The following is a 22,649-nucleotide window of genomic DNA, read 5'->3' on the forward strand; positions in this document are numbered from 1 at the left end:
GCAGTGTACACCGCATTACACAGTGCCTGTCACTTATCAGTGCCCTCAGGAGATCGATCTGCCAATCCTGCCGGTGTTCCAGGGCGCAGCGGTCTCCAGCGAGCGCTTCTCTCAGTTACCGCCCGGAAACATAGCGGTGCTAAGAGGCTCACGACCTCCTGGGAGGTTTCCAGAGCAGCTAGTTCGGCCGTCTCCTGCCGGTACGCCGCTTCAGGGCACCGAGCTAATTGCTCTGATGCCACCAGAGATCAGTCTTGAGAGGCTGATTCCCTTAGTAGACTATTTTGCAGCGTGAAAACTGCTTAAGTTCCTGCAGGCTCTTCGCAGGGTTGACCCACTACACCCTGAAGGTCTACGTGGCGGCCATTGTGGCCTACTGCGCCCCTCTCGGTGGCCAGTCAGTGAGCAGAAACCCTCTGGTTACATTTCCTCTATGGTGCGCTAAGGATGAGGCCTCCGGCCAGAAGAAGCTTATGCTAAGCGGTGATCAGGATGCTGTCCTAAGCCTCGAGTCCTCTGATCTCCCCTCTCCTGGGGGTCAAGACTCACTCCTTCTGAAGTTGGCCATTGGACGGATTGTCCCTGATTTCTGTCAGGCTCCTTCTCCTTCTCTTGCTTTAGCTGTGCTCTTCCACACTAGGCAGAGATATGAAAGTCTGGCGGCCTGGGCATTCTCGTTCCCCAAACGTTCTCGAAGCAGCTCGAGTTCCTGAAGAGGAACGTCTAAGGTTACGTATGTAACCCTGGTTCCTCGAAGGAACGAGACGCTGCGTCGCAGTGCCACACTTCCGGCATCTCTGGCTGGCGCTTGCTTCATCCTTTGAGGCTGATTACCGGCTTTGCCGCTCATGCTTTTATGCTTCCTGGTCTCTGACGTCAGACCAAAGCACCTGTTTGTTTGTTAAACACAGCATCTTTTAATTCTATCTTTAGCTGCCTTTTCTGATTGCGTTGCTTTATTTGATATATTTACTCTATTTCAAGAGAAAAAGTTAAATGAAAGTGAAACTGAGCATGAAAGAATTTCTACAGTAAATGACTCCAAAAATTCTGAATTTTGGAAATCACTTGTTTAATAATTGTAATTGCAGTTTTCACAGCTATACAACAAATTGAATAAGTCACAGAAATAGAGGTTATGAAATTGTTGCATAAAATGTATCACATCTAGTGATAAGTCCATGTACAGGAAGTATAAAAATCATATATTTATATACTAGATAACTATAATAAATTGGCAAGATGTAAACAGTTCATACATATGTGCATACATGACGCCTGCGCCAGAAAACAAAACACCAACTGAAGGCAGCAAATGGTGAATAAATGTTGAGACGGTCTGTGAAGAATCATCCAGTTAACATGCATGTCCAACCATTCAATGAGTGTTTTCATCAGTTCAGAACAACCTACAGACAATTCTTCCCATAAAACGAAATGGACTAAAACAAATAAGGCACTTTATGACCAAAAAAAAGAAAAACGGAAAAAAAACTGTCCCACAAAAGTTTCGCCAACACACAGGCCATCGGTGTGTTTTTCTTTTTTCTTCGTTTAGTCTCTAAACTCCAACCTCGCAGGTCAGAGACGCAATTCTCTCTTCCCTAAAATGTCCAAGTGCTTCGAGCCAAGTGCTTCAGCTCTCTGGAGACGAGCTGACCTGTAAACAGTAACGTGGTCATGAAGTGTGTGGTTCTTCTCATTTGGCCTCCACCTGCTCCAGGAGAGGGTTGCTCTCTTTCTCAGGCGTCTTGATGCTGTCTGTGCTCACGATGCAGGTGGGCCGATGGCGATTGAGCATCAGTATGAGCTGCTGTCGTTCATGCTTTAGCTCCTCGATCTGTGACTTCAGCTCTGAGTTCATCATCTCCAGACGCTCAGATTCCTTCAGTGGAAGAGTTGAAGGCACATTAATAATACACTCATGCTATCTGTTGATACAGAACTGAGGCCATTGTTGGAGGAAATGCAAGTTATTATATTTTTTTATGGAACAATGCAATATTGTAATGCATTACTTTTAAATTGACAAGAAAATATCTTTTTTTATCTGACTTTTTAAAATAAGTAACGCCAGTTACTTGGTTTCCACATTTATTTGCTGCCATCTGTCCGGTGTTGAGAGAAATCATGAGTGCACAGCCTGAGGCTTATTCATTTCACTTTTGGTTTAAAAGGGACCTTAGTTGCCAAAAATATTACTTTTGGGATTTTTGTTATAAAAAATAAACAGGCAATTCTATTTCAGGTGACAAAGAATAATGTAAAAGTAACATAATGGATTAATTTCCATAAAAACACACAGCTAGTTACCTTTTTTTAATGAAGTAATGCAATATTGTAATTCATAACTTTAAAAGTCATTTTCCCCAACACTGACTGGCTTTTACAGACGACTTACCCGCTGTAGATACTCTGTTCTTTCTTTCTTTTTGTTTCGACATCTTGCTGCTGCCACTTTGTTTTTCTCTCTCCTTCTTTTCCTCCGCTCATCCTCTTCATCTTTCTGTATGAGCGGGAACAGCAAAATAAGAAAATTAAGGCTTTTTATAGGTTTTTCTAAACTATATTTCCTATGTGCCAATAAAGTACTTCATTTGTTTAGGAACAAACCAGGTTATAACGTTCAATTCACCTTTAAATTCAAGGAAGTTGCATTCAGTATAAAAATAAATAATAATTCAAAATAGAGCCACATGATTCTGGATAAATTGAGATTTCTTTTTCAAATGGAGGATGTAGTTCTCTCAGAATTCTTAAGAAAGAATATTAGACAAGTAAACAACATTTTATGGAATTTTTGAATGGAATTATTAAATTATTAAAATACAATTTTAAAGCCCATTTTATCATCTAAAAAAAATAAAATAACATAAAATATATATATATATATATATATATATATATATATATATATATATATATATATATATATATATATGATAAAATAAAATGCGCCCACAGGAATTAATTTATAGTCAGAATTGAAATTTTACAACAAGTTTCCAATTCTGGAATTGGAATTGGTTTTCGGGTCCCATCCCTACCAATGGATGCTCTGCAGTGAATGGGTGCCGTCAGAATGAGAGTCCAAAAAGCTGATAAAAACATCACAATAATCCACAGCACTCCAGCCCATCAGTGAACATCTGGAGAAGACAAAAGCTGAAACAAATCCAGCATTAAGAGGTTTTTAACTGTAAATGGTGAGTGATCTGTGCAGATTTCTCTCTTGATTCAGACCAGATGACTTTTTCACTGGAGGAAGTGTTATTATGGATTATGGACTTTAATTTAAAGATTTATTTCTTTTCACTTCTCCAGATGTTCACTGATGGACTGGAGCTCTGTGGATTATTGTGATGTTTTTATCACACTCTCATTCTGACGGCACCCATTCACTGCAGAGCATCCATTGATGAGACACTGATGCAGTGATACATTTCTACAAACCTGATGAAGAAACAAACTCATCCTGATCTTGAACGCCCTAAAGGTGAAGACATTTTTTAGCTAACTTTTAAAGTTGGGAGAACTATTATTCCTCTAACAGTAACAGCTCTCGCTCCACTGTTGTTTTAACTGCTCTCCCAAACAAAAATCTGCTGCTATTCTCAGTCAGAATACAACTAAATAAAAAGGCAGGTCACATAACTTAAAAATAAATAATTCATTATAAAATGTGTAATTATAATTGAAATTAATTTTGAAATGTAACTATATCCTTCAGTTACTGGCTAAACAGTGCAGAAACATTTGTACTGTTATTCTGGGGCTGAAGTATTTCATGCATTTCAAGTATTTTATTTATTTATTTCTAAAACAAGGTTTTCCTGTGATTTTATATCTCATCTCCAGTCAAGTCTATGAATCATCAATAATGCCACTGTGGAGTTTTTCTTTTTTATGTTTTGCTTTATTCTTTCATTTGTGCAGTGTTTTTAATTCAGTCTTTTGTTTGAACTGTCTCTTTCTATCCACTAGATGGAGTCACTGCAGTTTGGTAAGAATGCACAGTATTGTGCCAGATGTGCATGCTAACAATGTGATGTAAGATTTACTTTGTAACTTCATTCAGAAAATTCAAGTTAACTTCACAATAATCACAAAGAAAAGGCAAGCACCACTTAAACATGACATTTTGAAGCAGAAACACTGAAGAAGTATTTTCTTGTAAAATGCACTCTGATAATCAACTGTTTAATTTTTTATAGTGCATGCACTGCAGATGTTTGGAAAGCAATATAAAAAAATGGACTGAACAATAATTGAAGATTAAATCAGTTTACAGCTCTGCTATCGGGTTTGGGTTACATACTGATGTCCACTAGTTCAGTCAGTTAATACAACAGTGCTTTTCCCTAAAGATGCCCCTAAATGTGTTCCCCAGGCTAGAGGATGACAGGTGCTCACCTCGGCTTTGATAGGGAGCGTCCGCTTGCCCAGCTTCCCCAGGAGATGGAAAGGGGACAGCATGGCCCCGAGGTTACAGAGGTCGGCGTACTTCAGGTGTTCAGTCAGTGTGGAGGCAGAAAGGCCTGCTAGAGGACCCAGACTGGGCAGTGAGCCGGCCGTCACCGAGGGGTCCGGGATCTGTCCCGGCATCATGTCACAAACACCCGAGATCACAGCTGCAGAGAGCACAGGCATCAGGAGAGAACATTTCAATTATTACAGCAATAAGCCCCAAAAGGCTGTGGTTTACAGTGAATTTATAACAGAGAAGGGGCGTTGTTAGGCAGGACGTGAAGCGGAGTAAAAACCCCTCAGCTGCTATAAATTCACTGTAAGGATTCACAGAATAAAACGGAGCAAATAAAGTGTAATGATATTAATAAAAACAGTATTGTAGTTCCTCAGAAACAATAATGTGGTTCCAACAAAGTGGTTGCCGAGCAACACACAGAAGTAAACATAGGTGTGTGTTTGTAGAGTAATTTACAACAGCTTTGAACGCGGCTCAGCCAATCAGAATCAAGGACCGGAACGATTCGTTTATAATTACATTTAAATTATAATTCAGAATTATTAAAGAAAAAGTCTGACTGAAGTTAGAGTTTGATTACTGTGCCACTACAATATGTATTTAAGATTATATTCTGCATACATCTTTTTATTTTTATTTTATAATAAATGCATTTGCCTTTGCTCTGAAATAGCTTAAAATGATCCTTTCCTTCCTTTTAATCAAAGGAACCAGCCAAACAGCTGCTGTGGCCCTCTACATGGCAGGTTTTCAGCACTGTTTTCACTAAACTAACGGAAGAAAGAATGACATTCAGTCTTTTTCTTATAAAATATATCACAAAATGTTATATTCTGCATTTTTCAGTGAAATGTTTGTCTTTCAGTGTGTGTCTGAATCCGTTCATTCATAAAGTGAACATAAGTAAGCACACTACCCATTCAATTATAACTGGATATTTATATAGCGTGAGGAATTCCTCCAGTTTACTGTATGTTCATCTCACAGCAGCAAACATCAGATCAGCTGATGGACAACAATTATCAGTTTCTTTATGTATTTTGAATGCAAATTTGTGCATTTATGAATTGTATCTATATAGTATTAAAGGATCATATTGTATTCAAATGAATTTCAGCTAATAATCTCCCTTTTAATAATTGCTGATTTAACTCCTTTTTAAATCCTGAATAATTACATACAGAAATATATTGTGTCAATCAAAAATGTATACATTAAAACTCTATATCCTACGCAAATAGATGATAAACATTACCAGCATCTCCACATTACTATCCAGATAATTATCCGGAAATCATTACAAAAATTGGCCACATTGATTCACAAGGACATTTTATTTGGATTAGCTATGTCTATTACCAAGATTACCAAAATGTGTGGATTATTATGTGAAACCCCATCAAGATAGCTTGCGATCTAATTCCTGAGAGACAGCACTTATTGTTCATTCATTCACTTTGTTTTCAGCAGGTATTAAACTCTTCAGAAAGTCTAACTACCAGAAGATTTCCTACAAGTATTTTATTACTAAAAAAGTGACCCACATCACCTTCAAAAGGAAGACTTCTCTTTGTTAGGAAAAAAGCCCCTTGCAACACCACCAGTGCTGAAACACCAACCAATCAGCATCAGGCTCACACACACACACATCTGTTAATAAAGACCTAACCAACACACATACAGTAAGATCTCTCCACATCTGACCAATGTACAGAACACGAGCACTTACTGACCCCTGGCAGAGAAGCTGCTCTCTTCTCCTTTTTTTATGAGAGGCACAAAACCAGACGCAGACACATTCTCCTTTAAGCTGTGGAGAGAAGAGCCGAGCGCGTCGGCCAAGATCCGCCCGCTTCCAGTGTTTCCTCCGTCCAAATCTGCACACTGTTCTCTGTGTCAGCCGAGAGGAATGTGGCCGCAGAGGAACAGGACAATGTCACCGGCCTACACAAGTCCTTTCAGACGCAGTGTGCACTCTGTGGCTTTGAGAGAGCATCCTGATGAACTACAGAGAGGGACAGAGCTGGGAAGGTTACTCCTGAAACTCTGCTGCCTCATAAATAAGAGCAGTCTCTCAATCAAATCTGTCTGTGTGAAAAAAATAAGATGCAACCCCCTTTCTAATCCTTAACATTTTCATAAGTAACTGTAATTTAACTACACATTTACTCTCAGTAAATTAAGTAATTTACTAACATGTAACCAGTTACTCCCAACACTGTGCCAACTACATGAAGAAACGCCTCACAAGAAATCAGTGCCATATGTGAACCGCTGCATGACACACAACACTCATGACTCAGAGGAAGTTTAATTAGTCTTTCCTAAGGCAAGCTATCATTGCTCATACTGGGAGTTAGTCATTTAAACAAGTCCCTAACCCTGAGCAGACTACTAACAAGGGCACGAGCTCGTCATGCATCATTTCTGCCACTGACTGATCCCTTAAATAGTTGTAGTGTGCTTTACTTTTAACTTCTGCCAGGGGGATGATCAAATGAGTCACATAGAGAACTTCTGATGCATCAGATAATATACAGCTGGAAATGTACTTTCAGTCTGAGCTGAGACGGTGCAGCACTTAATCAATGGCTTGGTTTGACACGGTCAGTCTCTATTTTGTTCCCACAACGAAGAGGAACATGTCAGATTGCTGGATTTACTATCTAGGCTTCTTGTTTTGAATCTTTTTTCAGTTAATGTGACTGAGCATTATCAGTAGCACACCTGTCATCTAATAATCACAACAAGTTTGTTCCGTTTGTAATAAAACATACAATCTGATCATGAAATCCAGACAATGACTGTGGTCTGTACTCTTTAATGTGGTGTGAGGATCGCTGTAGTGCTTCAGTTCAGAAGGAGCTCACTGAAACAGAACAACTTACTGAAATCAATCATGTCTCATGTCATCAGTGTTTTAACCGCACAAAAACCTCAGTGAAGAAACTTCTAGTTAAACAATGTCATGTAATGATACATTTACCTCAAAAAAGAAAAAACCCCTGACTTTTAGTTTAGTCCATTCCTGATAGTTCCTTCCAGTTCCTGATTATTATTATTAGCAGTGTTCGTGTGGATAATAATAAATACATGTTAATATTCCTTCATCTTCGTCATGTACTTGTCTTCTTACACAGAGTGTGACAATTAAATATCTTCATCTTATCTTCATTATTTAATGTATAGGGCTTTGTTTAAATAAATCTAAAAAGTGATTTAACAACTGCATTGATTATATACAGTATATAGTTTATATAGAGTCCAGTTATTCTCAGTCAAGCTGCAGTTGGGCAATTTTGATTAGGAAAGAAAAAATAAATAAACAGAAAGTTTTAAAAAGTTTGAAAGTTTAAGAAGTTTAAAAAGTTTTATGTTTGATGGTGTCCATCTGAAATAGTAAAAAATGTAAATAAAATTTAAAAGCATAAAGTTTGAAGGCAATACAATCTTTCAGAGATTGATAGATCGTTACTATGTGGTTGCTTAGCGTACCTAGAGTGGTTGCTAGGGTTTTGCCATGCGGTTGCTAAGGTACCCTGAGTGGTTGCTAAGGTGTTGCCATGCGGTTGCTAAGATACCAGGAGTGGTTGCTAAGGTGTTGCCATGCGGTTGCTAAGATACCAGGAGTGGTTGCTAAGGTGTTGCCGTGCAGTTGCTAGGGTAACCTGAGTGGTTGCTAAGGTGTTGCCATGCGGTTGCTAGGGTACCCTGAGTGGTTGCTAAGGTGTTGCCATGCGGTTGCTAGGGTTCCCAGGATGGTTGCTAGGGTGTTGCTATGTGGATGCTAGGGTAACCGGGGTGGTTGCTAAGTTTTTGGTATGAGGTTGCTAGGATACCCTGGGTGGTTTCTAGGTTGGTTTGGATAGTTGCTATGAAGATAGATAGATAGATAGATAGATAGATAGATAGATAGATAGATAGATAGATAGATAGATAGATAGATAGATAGATAGATAGATAGACAGATAGATAGATAGATAGATAGATAGACAGATAGATAGATAGATAGATAGATAGATAGATAGATAGATAGATAGATAGATAGATAGATAGACAGATAGATGGGTTTGAATAATGTGCAGTATTAAAAACACACATCCTAGAAAACTCTAGCTAAGTTTCACATGCATCTTCTTCAAATAATCTAGTTCACTAATTTGGAAAGAGTTTCAGAGCTATATTTGTACTCTCCAATGATCAAACTGGCAAATACGAGACATCGTAGCACTGTTAGCAGCAATTAAACATCAGTCAGTGTTCAGAGTGCACACTGTGCAGTGTTCAGTATGTAGTAAGCTCATATTCCTCACAAACTCAAACCCTCTTCACTTTGATTTCTGTCATATATTAATCAGGATCGTGTGATCAAGCATGTTTTGTTTTCTCAGGAGGTGTATGAGGTGTGCTGCCTTTCTGTCTACACACACACACACACACACACACACACACACACACACTCACACACTCCGTCAACACAAGCCATCTCTCTGAAAGCCCCAATGGAAAAACGATTTCCACCGTAAAAATCACCATCTTTGAAACTTTTAGCACACTTCCAAATAAAACTTCATACGAACCGGTCAAGACAAGAATGTACTGAGGCAATGACAGCATGAAGGATTTGGAAAAATAAACAGAATCCAACACTGTTCTCTTTGTTTAGATTTGCACTGGAAAGTCCTATAGAGCTCCTGAGAGCGCCGTCCTCGCTGACGCTCTCTCCGCTGCCACCGCTAACTCATCCTATATTAATACTGTGCTCCATTATCACAGATTGTGTGTCGCTCTAATTGATCGATCACTACATTATTGTGGACAGCAGCTCTGCAAAGGTCCAGAGAGAAATGCGGTGTAAACCACAGATGAGATTTGATCATGCAGTTTGTCCAAATCTAATATGGACGACAAGCAAAATGAATAGAATAATCAATCTATGTTCATGTGTTAAATTCACCACAACCAAGCTGAACAACACACACGGAGAAAGAGAGAAATCATGTTCAGCTTTTGAAACATACAGAAAAGAGTAGCTAGGAGTTTAATAAGAGGTTGGTAGTTTTAACAAGTGTTGCTTGTACATGTACATGCTTATATTGTTAGCATAACAACATATTAACTTCTTACTGGAATCGATTGAAAGTCGAATCTCTCAAGTGCATAATGTGTGTAGTGCTACTTCTGCCTCTGTACAGCATCAGATCAGTCATTCTGAGACATTAAATCGGAGTAATTTTTCCACTGTTTCTAATTATTAAAGTGACTGCAATTTCATCCTACGTCAGAGCTTTAAAACTGACACTGAGCTATCCTTTTAGAATCATCAAATGAAGTTTAAATTGTTTTTTTAAATATGTTAAAATATAACATAGTGTGTTCTTTCATTTGAAATATGTATGTGCTTTAAACAGATCTAAAAACACTTAAATATACCCACATTTATGAATAGAAGAAAAAACACACACACACACACATTTCAGATACTTGATTCTGTTGCATGAATGAATTTAGTATAAATTGAAGTATAGTGTGTTGCACTTCTGTTATAACATGACATGCTTAAACATTAACAATAATGCTACCAGTTTCTGTACAGTGCTCAAGAACATCAGTCAAAGATTTACAACTGGATTTGGCCAAAATGAAGTATTCTCCAACATTATAGTACGCTTTTAGATCTATTAAACACATTTAATCACAGACTCTGAAGATTTCTCCCCAGATCCAGTTCTGAAATCCCAGAAGCATGTGCTGATGAGTGTGAGTGTGTGTTTATATGCCGGAGAGCAGTGACATGTATCTGTGTGGATCAGTTCACTGCATACAACTGTGTGTCATAATCAACATTCCTACATTCGTCAGCGCCGGAAAGGTCAGTGTCATTTCGTTGCATTATGCATGCAGTTATAATAGCACTGTTATGCAATGAGAAGCAGTTTCACACATTGCTTCCAGATTTTATCACCCACTTCTTTTTCAGTGGAACTGAAACCCTTTTCTGAACAACTGAAAATGCTGGCTGCGCATTGTTTATCTGCAAAGAGCACCGCAGTTCATTTCACTTTGTTGTAAATGTTTGCAGCACTAAAGTTTTAGATCATGTTTTAAATAAGACACCAATATCACATTCAGATGACAGATATCCAGCTGTAGATCAGGACATGCTCAGTGCATTCAAGGGGAAAGCCCTTTAACTGATATCAAATGCAAATAGAGAACACAGATATTAAAATATATACACAAAGCCAATCATATGAACTATTTTATTTTTATTTCCCCCCTAAACATCCTTTTCAGTCTGCTTGAAATCTTGCTTTCCTTAAGGTTCGAGATGCTTTTCGGATAATCTCAAACAAAATGCTGGACAACATAATCATCTCGTTTGGTTCATGTCAGTTCTAGTGCTGTATCTTTTGATACACACAATAAGTACTGAATTGACACATTTCACTTTCACTCAAACTGTATTTTAATTATTAACCTATTATTATTTTCTAATTTTAATAATAATTAAAATCTCAAACTAGAACAGTGCAAAATAGCATGTCACACTTTTGTTACTTACGGTATATTTGAACCTCTTTTATTGGATAGATTAGAATTTTTAAAAGTTCGCGTGCACAGTTGGTAGCCTATTCACGCGCCATTAACACACAAGCATCTCACGAGCCTTTGCATGCACGGGGACAGCGGACAAATAATGTGGAACAATAATGTAAAGATAATCCAATATGTACGTGCATATGCACCGCGCCCTACAGTGACACTGATCTCAAAGCGGAAGTTTCTCTTATGTAACACGAACTTCAGCTTACAGCGGTGTTGAGTACATCTGTCCCATTATCATCATCATCATGAACGCGGTATATTAGGAAGTGAACATTCCCTATGTAGGCTACAACTAGAGATGGACACGGCCGAGTGAAATGCGTTCAAATCTGGAAATAAATAGCTATTTGAGTTGCACTAGCGGTATGCAGCTACAGCAATAGAATACACTGCTATGGTTGAAATATGAAATACTCACCTTACTTATTTTGCAATGTACCATTTTGTGCTTGCACAAACTCGGGCCGTGTCTCAAAACCTAGCGACATCCCTACAAACACAGCAATTTAGCACATCTCCGGCGCGAATGCCCAAAAATGCTGCTGCGCGCCGGAGATGCGCAAAAACGCGCTCTGTCTAGGCGGCTCTCCGCGCTTTGAGATGCAGCCATGGAGCAACACAGCGGCCAGACTCGAAACCGTGCAAAAGTTGCCAAAGTTGCGCTCTTACCTGACTTTGGTCTCGAGGTGAGCGAGTGGAGTCCCTTTGTGACGTCAGCCGGAGGTCGCGAGTAGATCTTGAAGAGCGGGAATCGTTGCATCAGCTCGAGTCTGGAGCGCTGATCCCTGGTCGGGAAGAGCGAGGAATGCGGAAGTCAGACGTCAGCAGGGAGGATGAGAAATGAACTGCAGGGAAAACACACATGGAGAAGTGGAGAAGTGAGGAGCAGGCTCGCTCCACCCCTTAGAAACCAGAAAACAAACATTCCGTTCACCGTCAGCGCTTTACATGCTTTAGGCTGCCAAGCTGAAGTTCCCTCAACAGTACTGTGCTGTGTGCCCGGAGCGTTCCTAGCCGTACCCCTTCAAAAACTGCCTCCCTTAATTTGATACTGTTATTATGGATGCATGCATATTACATACATATAAATTGTAGCCGATGCATGAGCAATGAGTTGCTAATGTGGGTGCGGAAAGTTACTTTTAAAATTAATGCATTACATGTTGTTAAAAACTTTATGGAAAAGTTATTCTTTAACAAAAGTAAAAACCCTTTCACAACAACAAACGTGAAGGAAATGTAAAATCACGTCTGTACAGTAAACAAATTGCATGAAGAATATGATGCAGGAGAAGAAAGTTGTTCTTCTGAAAGAAGAAATGTTTCATTTTTGCTCAGTATGGTTGAATTGGAACATCGAAGGTCAGTAGCAAATAAATTGATTAACAAAATGGGATTAAGTACATTAAGGACATTTGTCTTATTTAAAACATTTTTTTTTGTTCACATTTGACTGTTTGTATAAATTTTGAGCAGTGTTGGGTAAAAAAGAAAAAAAAGTAATCCACTACAAATGACTAATTGCATTTAAAAAATAATCTGATTACCAATTACTTTACTTTCAAGTTACTTTCCAGTTTACTTTACTTTTCAATTTATCAATCCTAAAAAAATTACACTACAAAGAGAAACTCACAGTTCTTTCTTAATATTGACTGAAAAAAAGTACAAGTATCAATCATATACACTCCCAATATCAGCAAAAAATATTTTGTAAAAAAGAGAAAACAAATAGGGTGCGCTTTCTTCATCCTCAGTCTCTGTGAATATCTTCCTGAAACTAGTAACTAAAATGAACGAAAATTACATGACAAATACTTTATATTTAAAGAAAGCTAGAAATTCCTTGAGTAGGGAACAAGACACTGTGTCCTCTAGGGGACTCTATGGAGAACGTCTTGTTGTGAACCGTGTCTGAAGCATACATTGAAAAAACACCAACAACATGTTGGCCGGTGACAGCCCCTGACATCACTACCGGTGCGACTGTAATATAAATAGGTGCTGGGAGAACACTTCATTCACTTCTTCGTCTGAAGCTTGTTTCCAAAGCATGGCAAGAAACCTAGAGGATGCAGTGTCTCGATCCCTTCTCAGGATACCATGGTTACAAAAGTTACCATGTACAAAAGTACAAAAGACATTACAGCCAAAGGCCTAGGCTACATACACAACGTACCTGTTAGGGCCTCGACCTGGGGTAGAGTTTAAGGCTTGGAATCAAGAAAGATTCCTTTAAAGGGATATGGCAAAGAGCCTAGCATTTTATACTAAGTTTTGCCTGTCACCCAGGGGCTAACGCTTGCTCTTACGTATGCTTGCTGAAGGAGCTGTCTCAACAGATCCCTATTAGCAATACCCTGTTTAGATAAGTATCCGAGGATACGTAGGTGGAGTGGCGCCGAAGATGAATGGGGCTTTTACCAACTCAAGAAAGGGCACAAAGCAACCGCACGAAGCCCTCATCATATAATATTTAAGAAAGAACGCAGAATATTAGCATTTAAACTTACCACAGTGTGGATTTCAGAAAAGTGTGCAAAGACTTCACATGCACACTTACCAGCATGGATTTTCAAATACTGTTCTAAGGGGGGCTCTTGTGGCACTCTGAAAGAGCAGCTCATAGATGGAATGGTGCATCCCAAAACAATGTTTTAGAGTCATCAACTCGATTTATAATAATTAATAATATGAAATTGAACCGACATGGCGGCGTGTCTACATGCAGCGGTTTCTCTGTGTCCTGACAGAAGGGTGTTTTCGTGTTTTTTGTCTTGTGAGTCGAAGTGTTTTTGTATGTCGTCATCGTGTCTACTTGTCTGTAAGTGCGCATACAGTCGCGAGTTTCTGCTGGATGTCGACAGAACCGCATTTTAACAGTTAAACTCTGTTCACGAGGAACAGCTGCAAGATCTCGGTCTGCTACGGAGGCCTACACCATCACCGACCCCCATGACTGCATCTCGCCCACAGCGGAGTGCCACAAGCGGTGTAAGAGGAAGCAGAAGAGGGGTAAGCGCGGAGGTATGCGGGCTTGGCTAACGGCTAACCCACACAAGCCATCTATCCCCATCATCATACTAGCTAACGTACGCTCATTGGAAAATAACCTGCAATAAGACTACATTCGATTACTACGTTCAACTCAGAGGACTGTAAGAGACCGTTGTGTTTTTGTGTTCATGGAAACATGGCTCAGTAATGGCATTCCAGATGGCGCTATTCAGCTCAACCAGCTGACGTGCTATCGAGCGGACAGAGCTCTCGTTGCGGGAGGAAAAACCCGCAGCGGCGGGCTTTGTGTTTACATCAATGACGCGTGGTGCCGTAATGCTGTTGTGATCTGCAAACACTGCTCACTGCTCAAGGCTGCCTTATGGGGGATGGCAGTGTGGGAGAATCAACACCCGTGTTGTGCCTCGTTCCACGCCCTCTCCGAATAGATGAAGTGAGTCTTCGCCCGGGCCGCGACCGGCAGGGAGGCAAGGTTCATCTTCTGTCACTGACTACTCCATCGAGTTCCGAACCCTGGCGGCCGCGTGCCAGTGGAACGAGGCAGCGCAGTGGGATAGATTCCTGCATGGGTTATCCGACTGTGTTCAGCAGGAGATCTTCCTCCTCGAGCTGCCTCCCACTCTCAATGGACTCATTGAACTGGTGTTATGAGTTGACGCAAGGATTAATCGCCTGGGCCGCCAACCCAGTCCTTCTAGATCTACCATCTCTCCTGTTAGGGGGCGCTTGAGTCAAGAGAACACGGTCGGTTCTGTCGACGATAACGAGCCCATGCAGGTGGGTAGAGCTCAGCTGTCCTGGAGGGAGAGGGAACGGCGGAGGTCCCAAGGACTGTGTTTGTACTGTGGAGGTTCTGCTAATAACACCTACTCATGCCCGGTAAAAAAACCAGCCTGATAGTAAATTGAGGCTACTATCGGGTGGGAGCTCCACTGAGAAGTCCTCACCAAAATCATCGACCCTCCTTCCGGTGAGACTGCAGTGGAAGAATCAACATCATGAGTGTCAAGCCCTTCTGAACTCCGGAGCTGAAGGTAATTTCATTAATTCTTCACTTGCACATCACCGGAACATTCCTGTCCTTCCTGTGTCTCTCCCCATCCATGTCACTGCACTCAACGGCCAGGAACTGCCTCACGTCACACACCATAAAGAACCCATCACACTGATTGTGGCGAGTGGGGCGGGGCCGAGAGGCGTGGGAACGAGGAGTGAGGCCAGGTGTAGTGATTGGAGATGAGCTACACCTGCGCCCCACTCCTCGTTCCCACGCCTCTCGGCCCCGCCCCACTCGCCACACTGATCAAGTCTGGAAACCATCAAGAAACCATATCCTTTTTTCTCATGGACTCCCCTGTTGCTCCCATTGTTTTAGGTCACCCCTGGTTGTCCAAACATAATCCACAAGTGGAATAGGGTTCTAACACGGTCACATTGTGGAGTGAAAGATGTCATGAGTCTTGTCTGGTTTCTGCTTGTCGTGGTTCTTTTTTGTGGGTAAGAAGGATGGTTCGCTGCGACCTTGCATTGATTACCGAGAGCTGAACAACATTACTATTAAGAATACTTATCCTTTACCACTCATGTCTTCAGCTTTCGAGAGGTTGCAGGGAGCATCTATATTTACAAAATTGGATTTACGCATCAGGAAGGGGGATGAATGGAAAACCGCCTTTAACACCCCTAGAGGGCACTTTGAATACTTGGTGATGCCGTTCGTGCTCTCCAACTCGCCCGGGGTTTTCCAAGCACTCGTGAATGACGTGTTGAGAGATATGGTAGATCAGTTTATATATGTCTACCTGGATGACATACTGATTTTTTCTTCATCTCTCCAGGAACACATTCTACACGTCAGACGAGTGCTCCAGAGGTTACTAGAGAATGGGCTTTTTGTCAAGGCGGAGAAGTGCGTATTCCATGCACAGTGTTCCCTTCCTAGGGTATATAATGTCGTCCGAGGGAATATGTATGGACCCTGACAAAGTTAAGGCTGTGATAGATTGGCCATCTCCAGACTCCCGTAAGGCCCTACAGCAGTTCCTGGGGTTCGCCAATTTCTATCGATATTCATTCGTAATTTCAGCCAACTAGCTTCACCTCTGACAGCCTTGACCTCCCCCAGAACTCCGTTCAGGTGGTTGGACGCAGCTGAGGCTGCGTACACTAACCTCAAGAACCGCTTTGTTTCGGCTCCCATCCTTGAGGCCCCTGATCCCACATGGCAGTTCGGGGTGGAGGTCGATGCATCAGAGGTGCGGGTAGGAGCAGTGTTGTCGCAACGTGCTGATAAGGGACACCCTTTAGCGTTTTTTTTTCACATCGGCTATCTCCTGCCTAACGTAATTATGACATTGGCAATAGAGAGTTGTTGGCATTAAAATTAGCGTTAGAAGAGTGGCGCCACTGGTGGGAGGGTTCAGGGGTTCCCTTTATTGTTTGGACTGATCACAAGAATTTAGAATACATTAGAACTGCCAAAAGACTCAATTCCAGGCAGGCTCGGTGGGCACCTTTTTTCGGTCGTTTTGAATGTACCCTATCGTACCGCCCGGGTTCCAAAAATGTCAAACCTGATTCTTTGTCATGTCTTTTTGATCCCTCCGCCCATCCCGTTACTCCAGAGTGTATTTTGCCTGAGAAATTAGTGGTCTCAGCACTCGTATGGGAGGTCGAGTCGAAGGTCAAGGCGGTCTTAGAAGGAGTAACGCCTCCGTCCGGTTGCCCACCGAACCGCTTATTTGTGCCGGAGAAGTTAATGTCCGAAGTTGTTCAGTGGGGTCATTGTTCTAATGTGGCTTGTCACTCAGGGATAAGTAGAACTAATGGGTTGGTTAGACAACGATTCAGGTGGCCACGTATGGCTCGCGATGTCCGCGATTTTGTTTTGGCTTGCTCAGTTTGTGCCAGTGGTAAGTCATCTAACCGACCTCCTGATTAGGGCTTCTTCAATCGCTGTCTGTTCCTTCAAGACCCTGGTCCCATATCGCTCTGGATTTTGTTACCGACCCTCCAGCCCTCTATGCATTACGGTCGTTTTGACCGTAGTGGACCAGTTCTCGAAGGCGGCACATTTCATTCCCTTGCCCAAAATACCGACAGCCAAGGAGACAGCGGTCACTGTTCTAGATCACGTCTTTCAGCTTCATGGCCTCCCGGTAAACGTCGTTTCGGACAGGGGATCTCAGTTTATATCCAAATTTTGGAAAGAGTTTTGCAAATTGTTAGGGGCATCAGTTAGCTTGTCGTCGGGTTATCATCCCCGAATCAACGGACAATCTGAGCGAGCCAACCAAGATTTAGAAAGGACGTTGCGATGTTTGGTCTCCAAGAATCCTTCTTCCTGGAGCCAACAACTCTCTATGGTGGAGTACACCCACAATACGTTGCCAGTGTCAGCTACGGGCCTCTCTCCGTTTCAGTGTAGTGTAGGGTAGCAGCCACCAACGTACGGACACTTACCTTTGGCTCTATTCCCCGCAGTTGCTGTGCCACCCTCTCCTGCTGCCTCACTCCGTCATCATCCGGATTACTCACCTTCTCTCCGCCATCAGCTGGATTCCTCACCTCTTCACCATCTCCTCGGAGTGTCGCTGTCTCATCGTCATTGTTTGTTTATGTACTCATTTTCATATCTTCCCATTAAATCAGTAAACTTACATTTGCTTCCAGACTGTCCTTTTACCCACCATCACAACACTTGCGTTTTAAAAAACTTTAGTTTTTGGTTTGATTGGCATGAAACTTCAGCCCAAGACACTCATGAAAAATTTTGACAATAACTGACAAATAATTTTGATTTATGAAAGCGTTGCCAATTTTGATAAAATAACCTCTGCTCAATGTATTGTCCAGACTTAACAAAACCTGAGCCACACTGTACTTCTCAATACTCAAACTGATACTTTCTCATTTCCTCACTTCTCTGTCCTCCAGCTCTTGAGCTGGAAATCAGTAGAGGTCAGACATCTTTAAGGATATCTCGGTTTGCTTTACTGCACCATGAAGAATGCAAATGTAGTTTTTTTTTTTTTCAGCAGCTGCAATCATGTCATGCAGGAAGATTTTGTTTAGTACTGGCAGCATGATACTGGAAAGACATTTACATGGTACTCTGATTCCTATCCCAATGGTACTGTGGTACTTTTTGTTGCTTTGTTGGATGTATATGTATAACATGAAGTGTGAAGAGTCACTTGCACTCTGTTGAGGGCTTCTCAACATCAGCAGTCGAGTGAAGATTTATCACACACACAACATGACATTTGTAGTTGTTACTGTTGTTAAATGCCTGCTATAAACCTTAACACACTTTAGTAGATCTATGTGATAATCAAACACACACACAAAATTATAAATACAAAATTGTCACAGTGTCTGGGTTGTTGTTCCCCGGGGTTCCACTAGATGTCCTCCTTCTCACGGTGTCTGTCCCAGATCACTTCCTGTTCCCTTATATGGTCACCTTCCTCCTTGTTGCGTAATTGATTGTTCCCCCCACCTGTCTCCTGTTTCCCCATTATCCTTCTGTGTATAAATACCCAGTCTGTCTTAGTCTATGGGACGGAGTCCTTGTTTAATGTCAGGTTATTTCATGTCCGTCATCCTCCCTTGTCTTGTCTTGTCTTGTCTTGTCTTGTCTTGTCTTGCCTTGCCTTGCCTTGTCTTCGTGTCTTGTTTTTATGTGGATGGATGTTTTGGTTTCGACCCCTGCCTGGACTGTTTACCCCTCTGGATTATCCCTTGAATAAATATTACTTACCTGCAATTGGTTCTCTCGCCGTCTTTCAAGCGCCTCGTAACGTGACAAAAGGTGGCCAAGATGGCCACCGACCCAACGCCGCTGTGGTGCGTAACCACCAACCCCGCACCACGAGGCCAGATGGAAGCCAGCCTCACCCCACAGGGCAAGATGGCTGCCAGCTCAGCACCGACGCCCAAGACGGCCGCTGTCTCATTCTTGGATTATTTCGCTACGCTATCAAGAATACTAGAGGTTCCCAAGACGGTTCACGTCATGGCTGCTGAGCCAGCGCTTCAGCACAAGATGGCCGTTAACCCAGCGCCACAGCTCAAGATGGCCGCTGAGCCAGCGCCACAGCACAAGATGGCCGCCAGCCCAGAGCCACAGCACAAGATGGCCGCCAGCCCAGCGCCACAGCACACGAGGGCCGCCAGCTTAGAGCCACAGACCAAGATGGCCATCAGTTTAGAGCCACAGCACAAGATGGCCGCCAGCCCAGAGCCACAGCACAAGATGGCTGATTCAACGCCTGAGTCGCCAGTACAGGTGCCACCGACTCGCCGTCATAGAGGGCGGAGGACGAGGAGACAGGCGTCGACCGTCCCTCAAGGCCTGGAGAACGTTCCCGAGCGGAACGTTTCCGCCCCCGAGGCGGTGTCCGATGCAGTCCCCGAGGCGGTGCCCGATGCAGCTCCCGAGGCGGTGCCCGATGCAGTTCCCGAGGCGGTGCCCGATGCAGTTCCCGAGGCGGTGCCCGATGCAGTCCCCGAGGCGGTGCCCGATGCAGTCCCCGAGGCGGTGCCCGATGCAGTCCTCGAGGCGGTGCCCGATGCGGTTCCCGAGGCGGTGCCCGATGCTGTTCCCGAGGCGGTGCCCGATGCTGTTCCCGAGGTGGTGCCCTATGCGGTTCCCGAGGCGGTGCCCGATGGAGTTCCCGAGGCGGTGCCCGATGCTGTTCCCGAGGCCGAGGCTGTTCCCGAGGAGGTGCTCGCTGCTGTCCGAGAGGCCGAGGCGGTGCCCGATGCAGTCCCCGAGGCAGTGCCCGATGCTGTTCCCGAGGCGGTGCCCGATGCTGTTCCCGAGGCGGTGCCCGATGCAGTTCCCGAGGCGGTGCCCGATGCAGTTCCCGAGGCGGTGCCCGATGCTGTTCCCGAGGCCGAGGCTGTTCCCGAGGCCGAGGCTGTTCCCGAGGAGGTGCTCGCTGCTGTTCGAGAGGCCGAGGCGGTGCCCGATGCAATTCCCGAGGCGGTGTCCGATGCAGTCCCCGAGGCGGTGTCCGATGCAGTCCCCGAGGCGGTGCCCGATGCAGTCCCCGAGGCGGTGCCCGATGCAGAGGCGGTGCCCGAGGTCGTTCCCGATGTGGTGATCGATGCCGTTCTGGAGGCTGAGGCGGTGACCACGAGGATGTGGTGGTCGTCCGCTCCGCCCTGGGGGAATCTGGCGTTGACCACGAGGACGTGGTGGTCGTCCGCTCCGCCCTGGGGGACTCTGGCGGTGACCACACGGCTGTGGTGGTCGTCCGCTCCGCCCTGGGGGACTCTGGCGGTGACCACACGGCTGTGGTGGTCGTCCGCTCCGCCCTGGAGGACTCTGACTTTGACCACAAGGTCGTGGTGGTCTTCCGCTCCGCCCTGGAGGGCTCTGGCCTTGACCACACGGCTGTGGTGGTCATCTGCTCCGCCCTGGTGGACGCCTCAACATGTCCTTCATGGATTTCTGTTTTGTGTTTTTTGAGTTCTGTTATGTTTCTGTCTGTTCCCTTTAGTTTGTCTGGCCCTCCTTCCCTCCCCCTGAACCTCCTCCGGTCCTCCTCCCTCCTGGTATCCCTGTTTTATGGTTACATTTCTGGTGTTTGCCCCCCATGTGTTCCTTTTCCGGCCCTCCGTCCCTCCCCCTGAGCCTCCACCTGTCCGCCTCCCTCCTGGTCTCTGTGTTGTGTTTTGTCTTGGAGCGTCTGGGAGCCGCTCCGTAGAGGGTGGGTACTGTCACAGTGTCTGGGTTGTTGTTCCCCGGGGTTCCAGTAGATGTCCTCCTTCTCACGGTGTCTGTCCCAGATCACTTCTTGTTCCCTTATATGGTCACCTTCCTCCTTGTTGTGTAATTGATTGTTCCCCCACCTGTCTCCTGTTTCCCCATTATCCTTCTGTGTATAAATACCCAGTCTGTCTTAGTCTATGGGACGGAGTCCTTGTTTAATGTCAGGTTATTTCATGTCCGTCATCCTCGCCTTGTCTTGCCTTGCCTTGTCTTCGTGTCTTGTTTTTATGTGGATGGATGTTTTGGTTTCGACCCCTGCCTGGACTGTTTACCCCTCTGGATTATCCCTTGAATAAATATTACTTACCTGCAATTGGTTCTCTCGACGTCTTTCAAGCGCCTCGTAACGTGACAAAAATTTGAACCAGTTACTAAATTAGGATGTAAAAGGTATTGTTAAATGATCTATATAAGCATGTTGGAGATCACAGATTTCTTGGGAAACTATGTTCATTAAACTCAGGAGATCCTTTAAGTGCACCAATGTTGTAGAAATTAATTCCTTTGCATTCTTTATTTTCTGTAAAGCTATCGAAACACATGCACTGATGCCAAATTATGAGACCTAGAAAATTATACAAATGATTACAGTGGCTCTGACAATATTAGTATCACAGCCTTCTTCTGTCAATCACACGGATATAAACAGTGATTTAGAAATATCGGATCTCCTCTAACAATCAAATATACATGATATTTTGGTTGTTTTCTAAGAATGTCTTGTCCATGTGTACCATGTTTTGTGATGCTTGGACACTGTGTTTACAAGAAAAGGGACATTTAATATGGGTTGCAGCCCTAAATATCACCCCAATGGCCCATGTCTGTTAAATTATTTAATGAGCTTACATTCTTTGGATGACTCTTGTCTTTGTCTTTCAAGGTACATACCACATTTCGAGTGAGTAGGACACTGGCACACATTGGATGCAAATTGTTTATTAATCAAAGACATTTCTAATGAAGATTAATAAAACAAGATGCCATGTTAAAATATGTGAAATGCATAGTTTGTTTAAACTGCTGTGGTAAAAAATTATTGTAACAGATGTGAAGGGTTTACGAGGTTCACCAAAGTCAGGGATGGTGCTGGCAAGAAGTAGTATAGCATAGCCAGACCTTCAGACTGAAGGTGAAGGCCCGCCCATGAGGCCGTTTGACCGATATGTCAAACAACCAATCACAATTTGTTTCATTCATTTTCATATTTCGAAGGTGTGGAAATGTCGGCACAATAAAACTCTCAGACATATTTAAGAGATTAAGATTCTATGTTCTATGTATTAAATATTTCACATACTTTAGAAAATCTAGCATTTAGTTGATCCTGATTAAGTTCTTATCCTCAGAGTTGTAAACACAACGGCTTTCTTCTTTCGTGAGGGGTTTTGGCACCACGGTATCTTTGTTTCCAGGCAGAACTCAACACACACGTCTCGTGGAAATCCTGTAGAATTCATCCAATCCCATGACGACTTAGACACTCCTGAAGTGTTTTCACTTTTGTGTCCCATATGCATCAGACATTTAGCCAGCGGTCGGTGGACATGACGTCTGAGGCTGAGACTAGCAAGAAGTAATCTAAAGGATTTTGATTTGTCCAAATATTATGAACATATAAGAAAATTAATTCATTCATTTCTGCCATTGCTGATTTTCCTTCTAATGCAATGCCCAAAATTAACAAAACGTGATACACACCGACCACAGGACATCCTGAGGATGCACAGCAAGTTATGCTAATATTGCACCTAC

The 22,649-nt window shown here is 43.1% G+C and overlaps 1 protein-coding gene across 1 annotated transcript; it reads right to left on the bottom strand.

Moving 5' to 3' along the window:
• Positions 1–1,055: 1,055 nt before the first annotated feature.
• Positions 1,056–12,177, bottom strand: LOC113116943 (jun dimerization protein 2). Its single transcript, XM_026285250.1, is given in 5 exon segments — positions 1,056–1,885; positions 2,402–2,506; positions 4,414–4,631; positions 11,765–11,870; positions 11,873–12,177. Coding segments are annotated over 5 exon segments (702 nt in total). The 5' UTR covers positions 11,960–12,177; the 3' UTR covers positions 1,056–1,699.
• Between the last annotated feature and the right edge of the window lie 10,472 nt (positions 12,178–22,649).

Source organism: Carassius auratus, chromosome 17 (genome assembly GCF_003368295.1).
Source record: "Carassius auratus strain Wakin chromosome 17, ASM336829v1, whole genome shotgun sequence".
In the NCBI taxonomy this organism is placed as follows: Eukaryota; Metazoa; Chordata; class Actinopteri; order Cypriniformes; family Cyprinidae; genus Carassius; species Carassius auratus.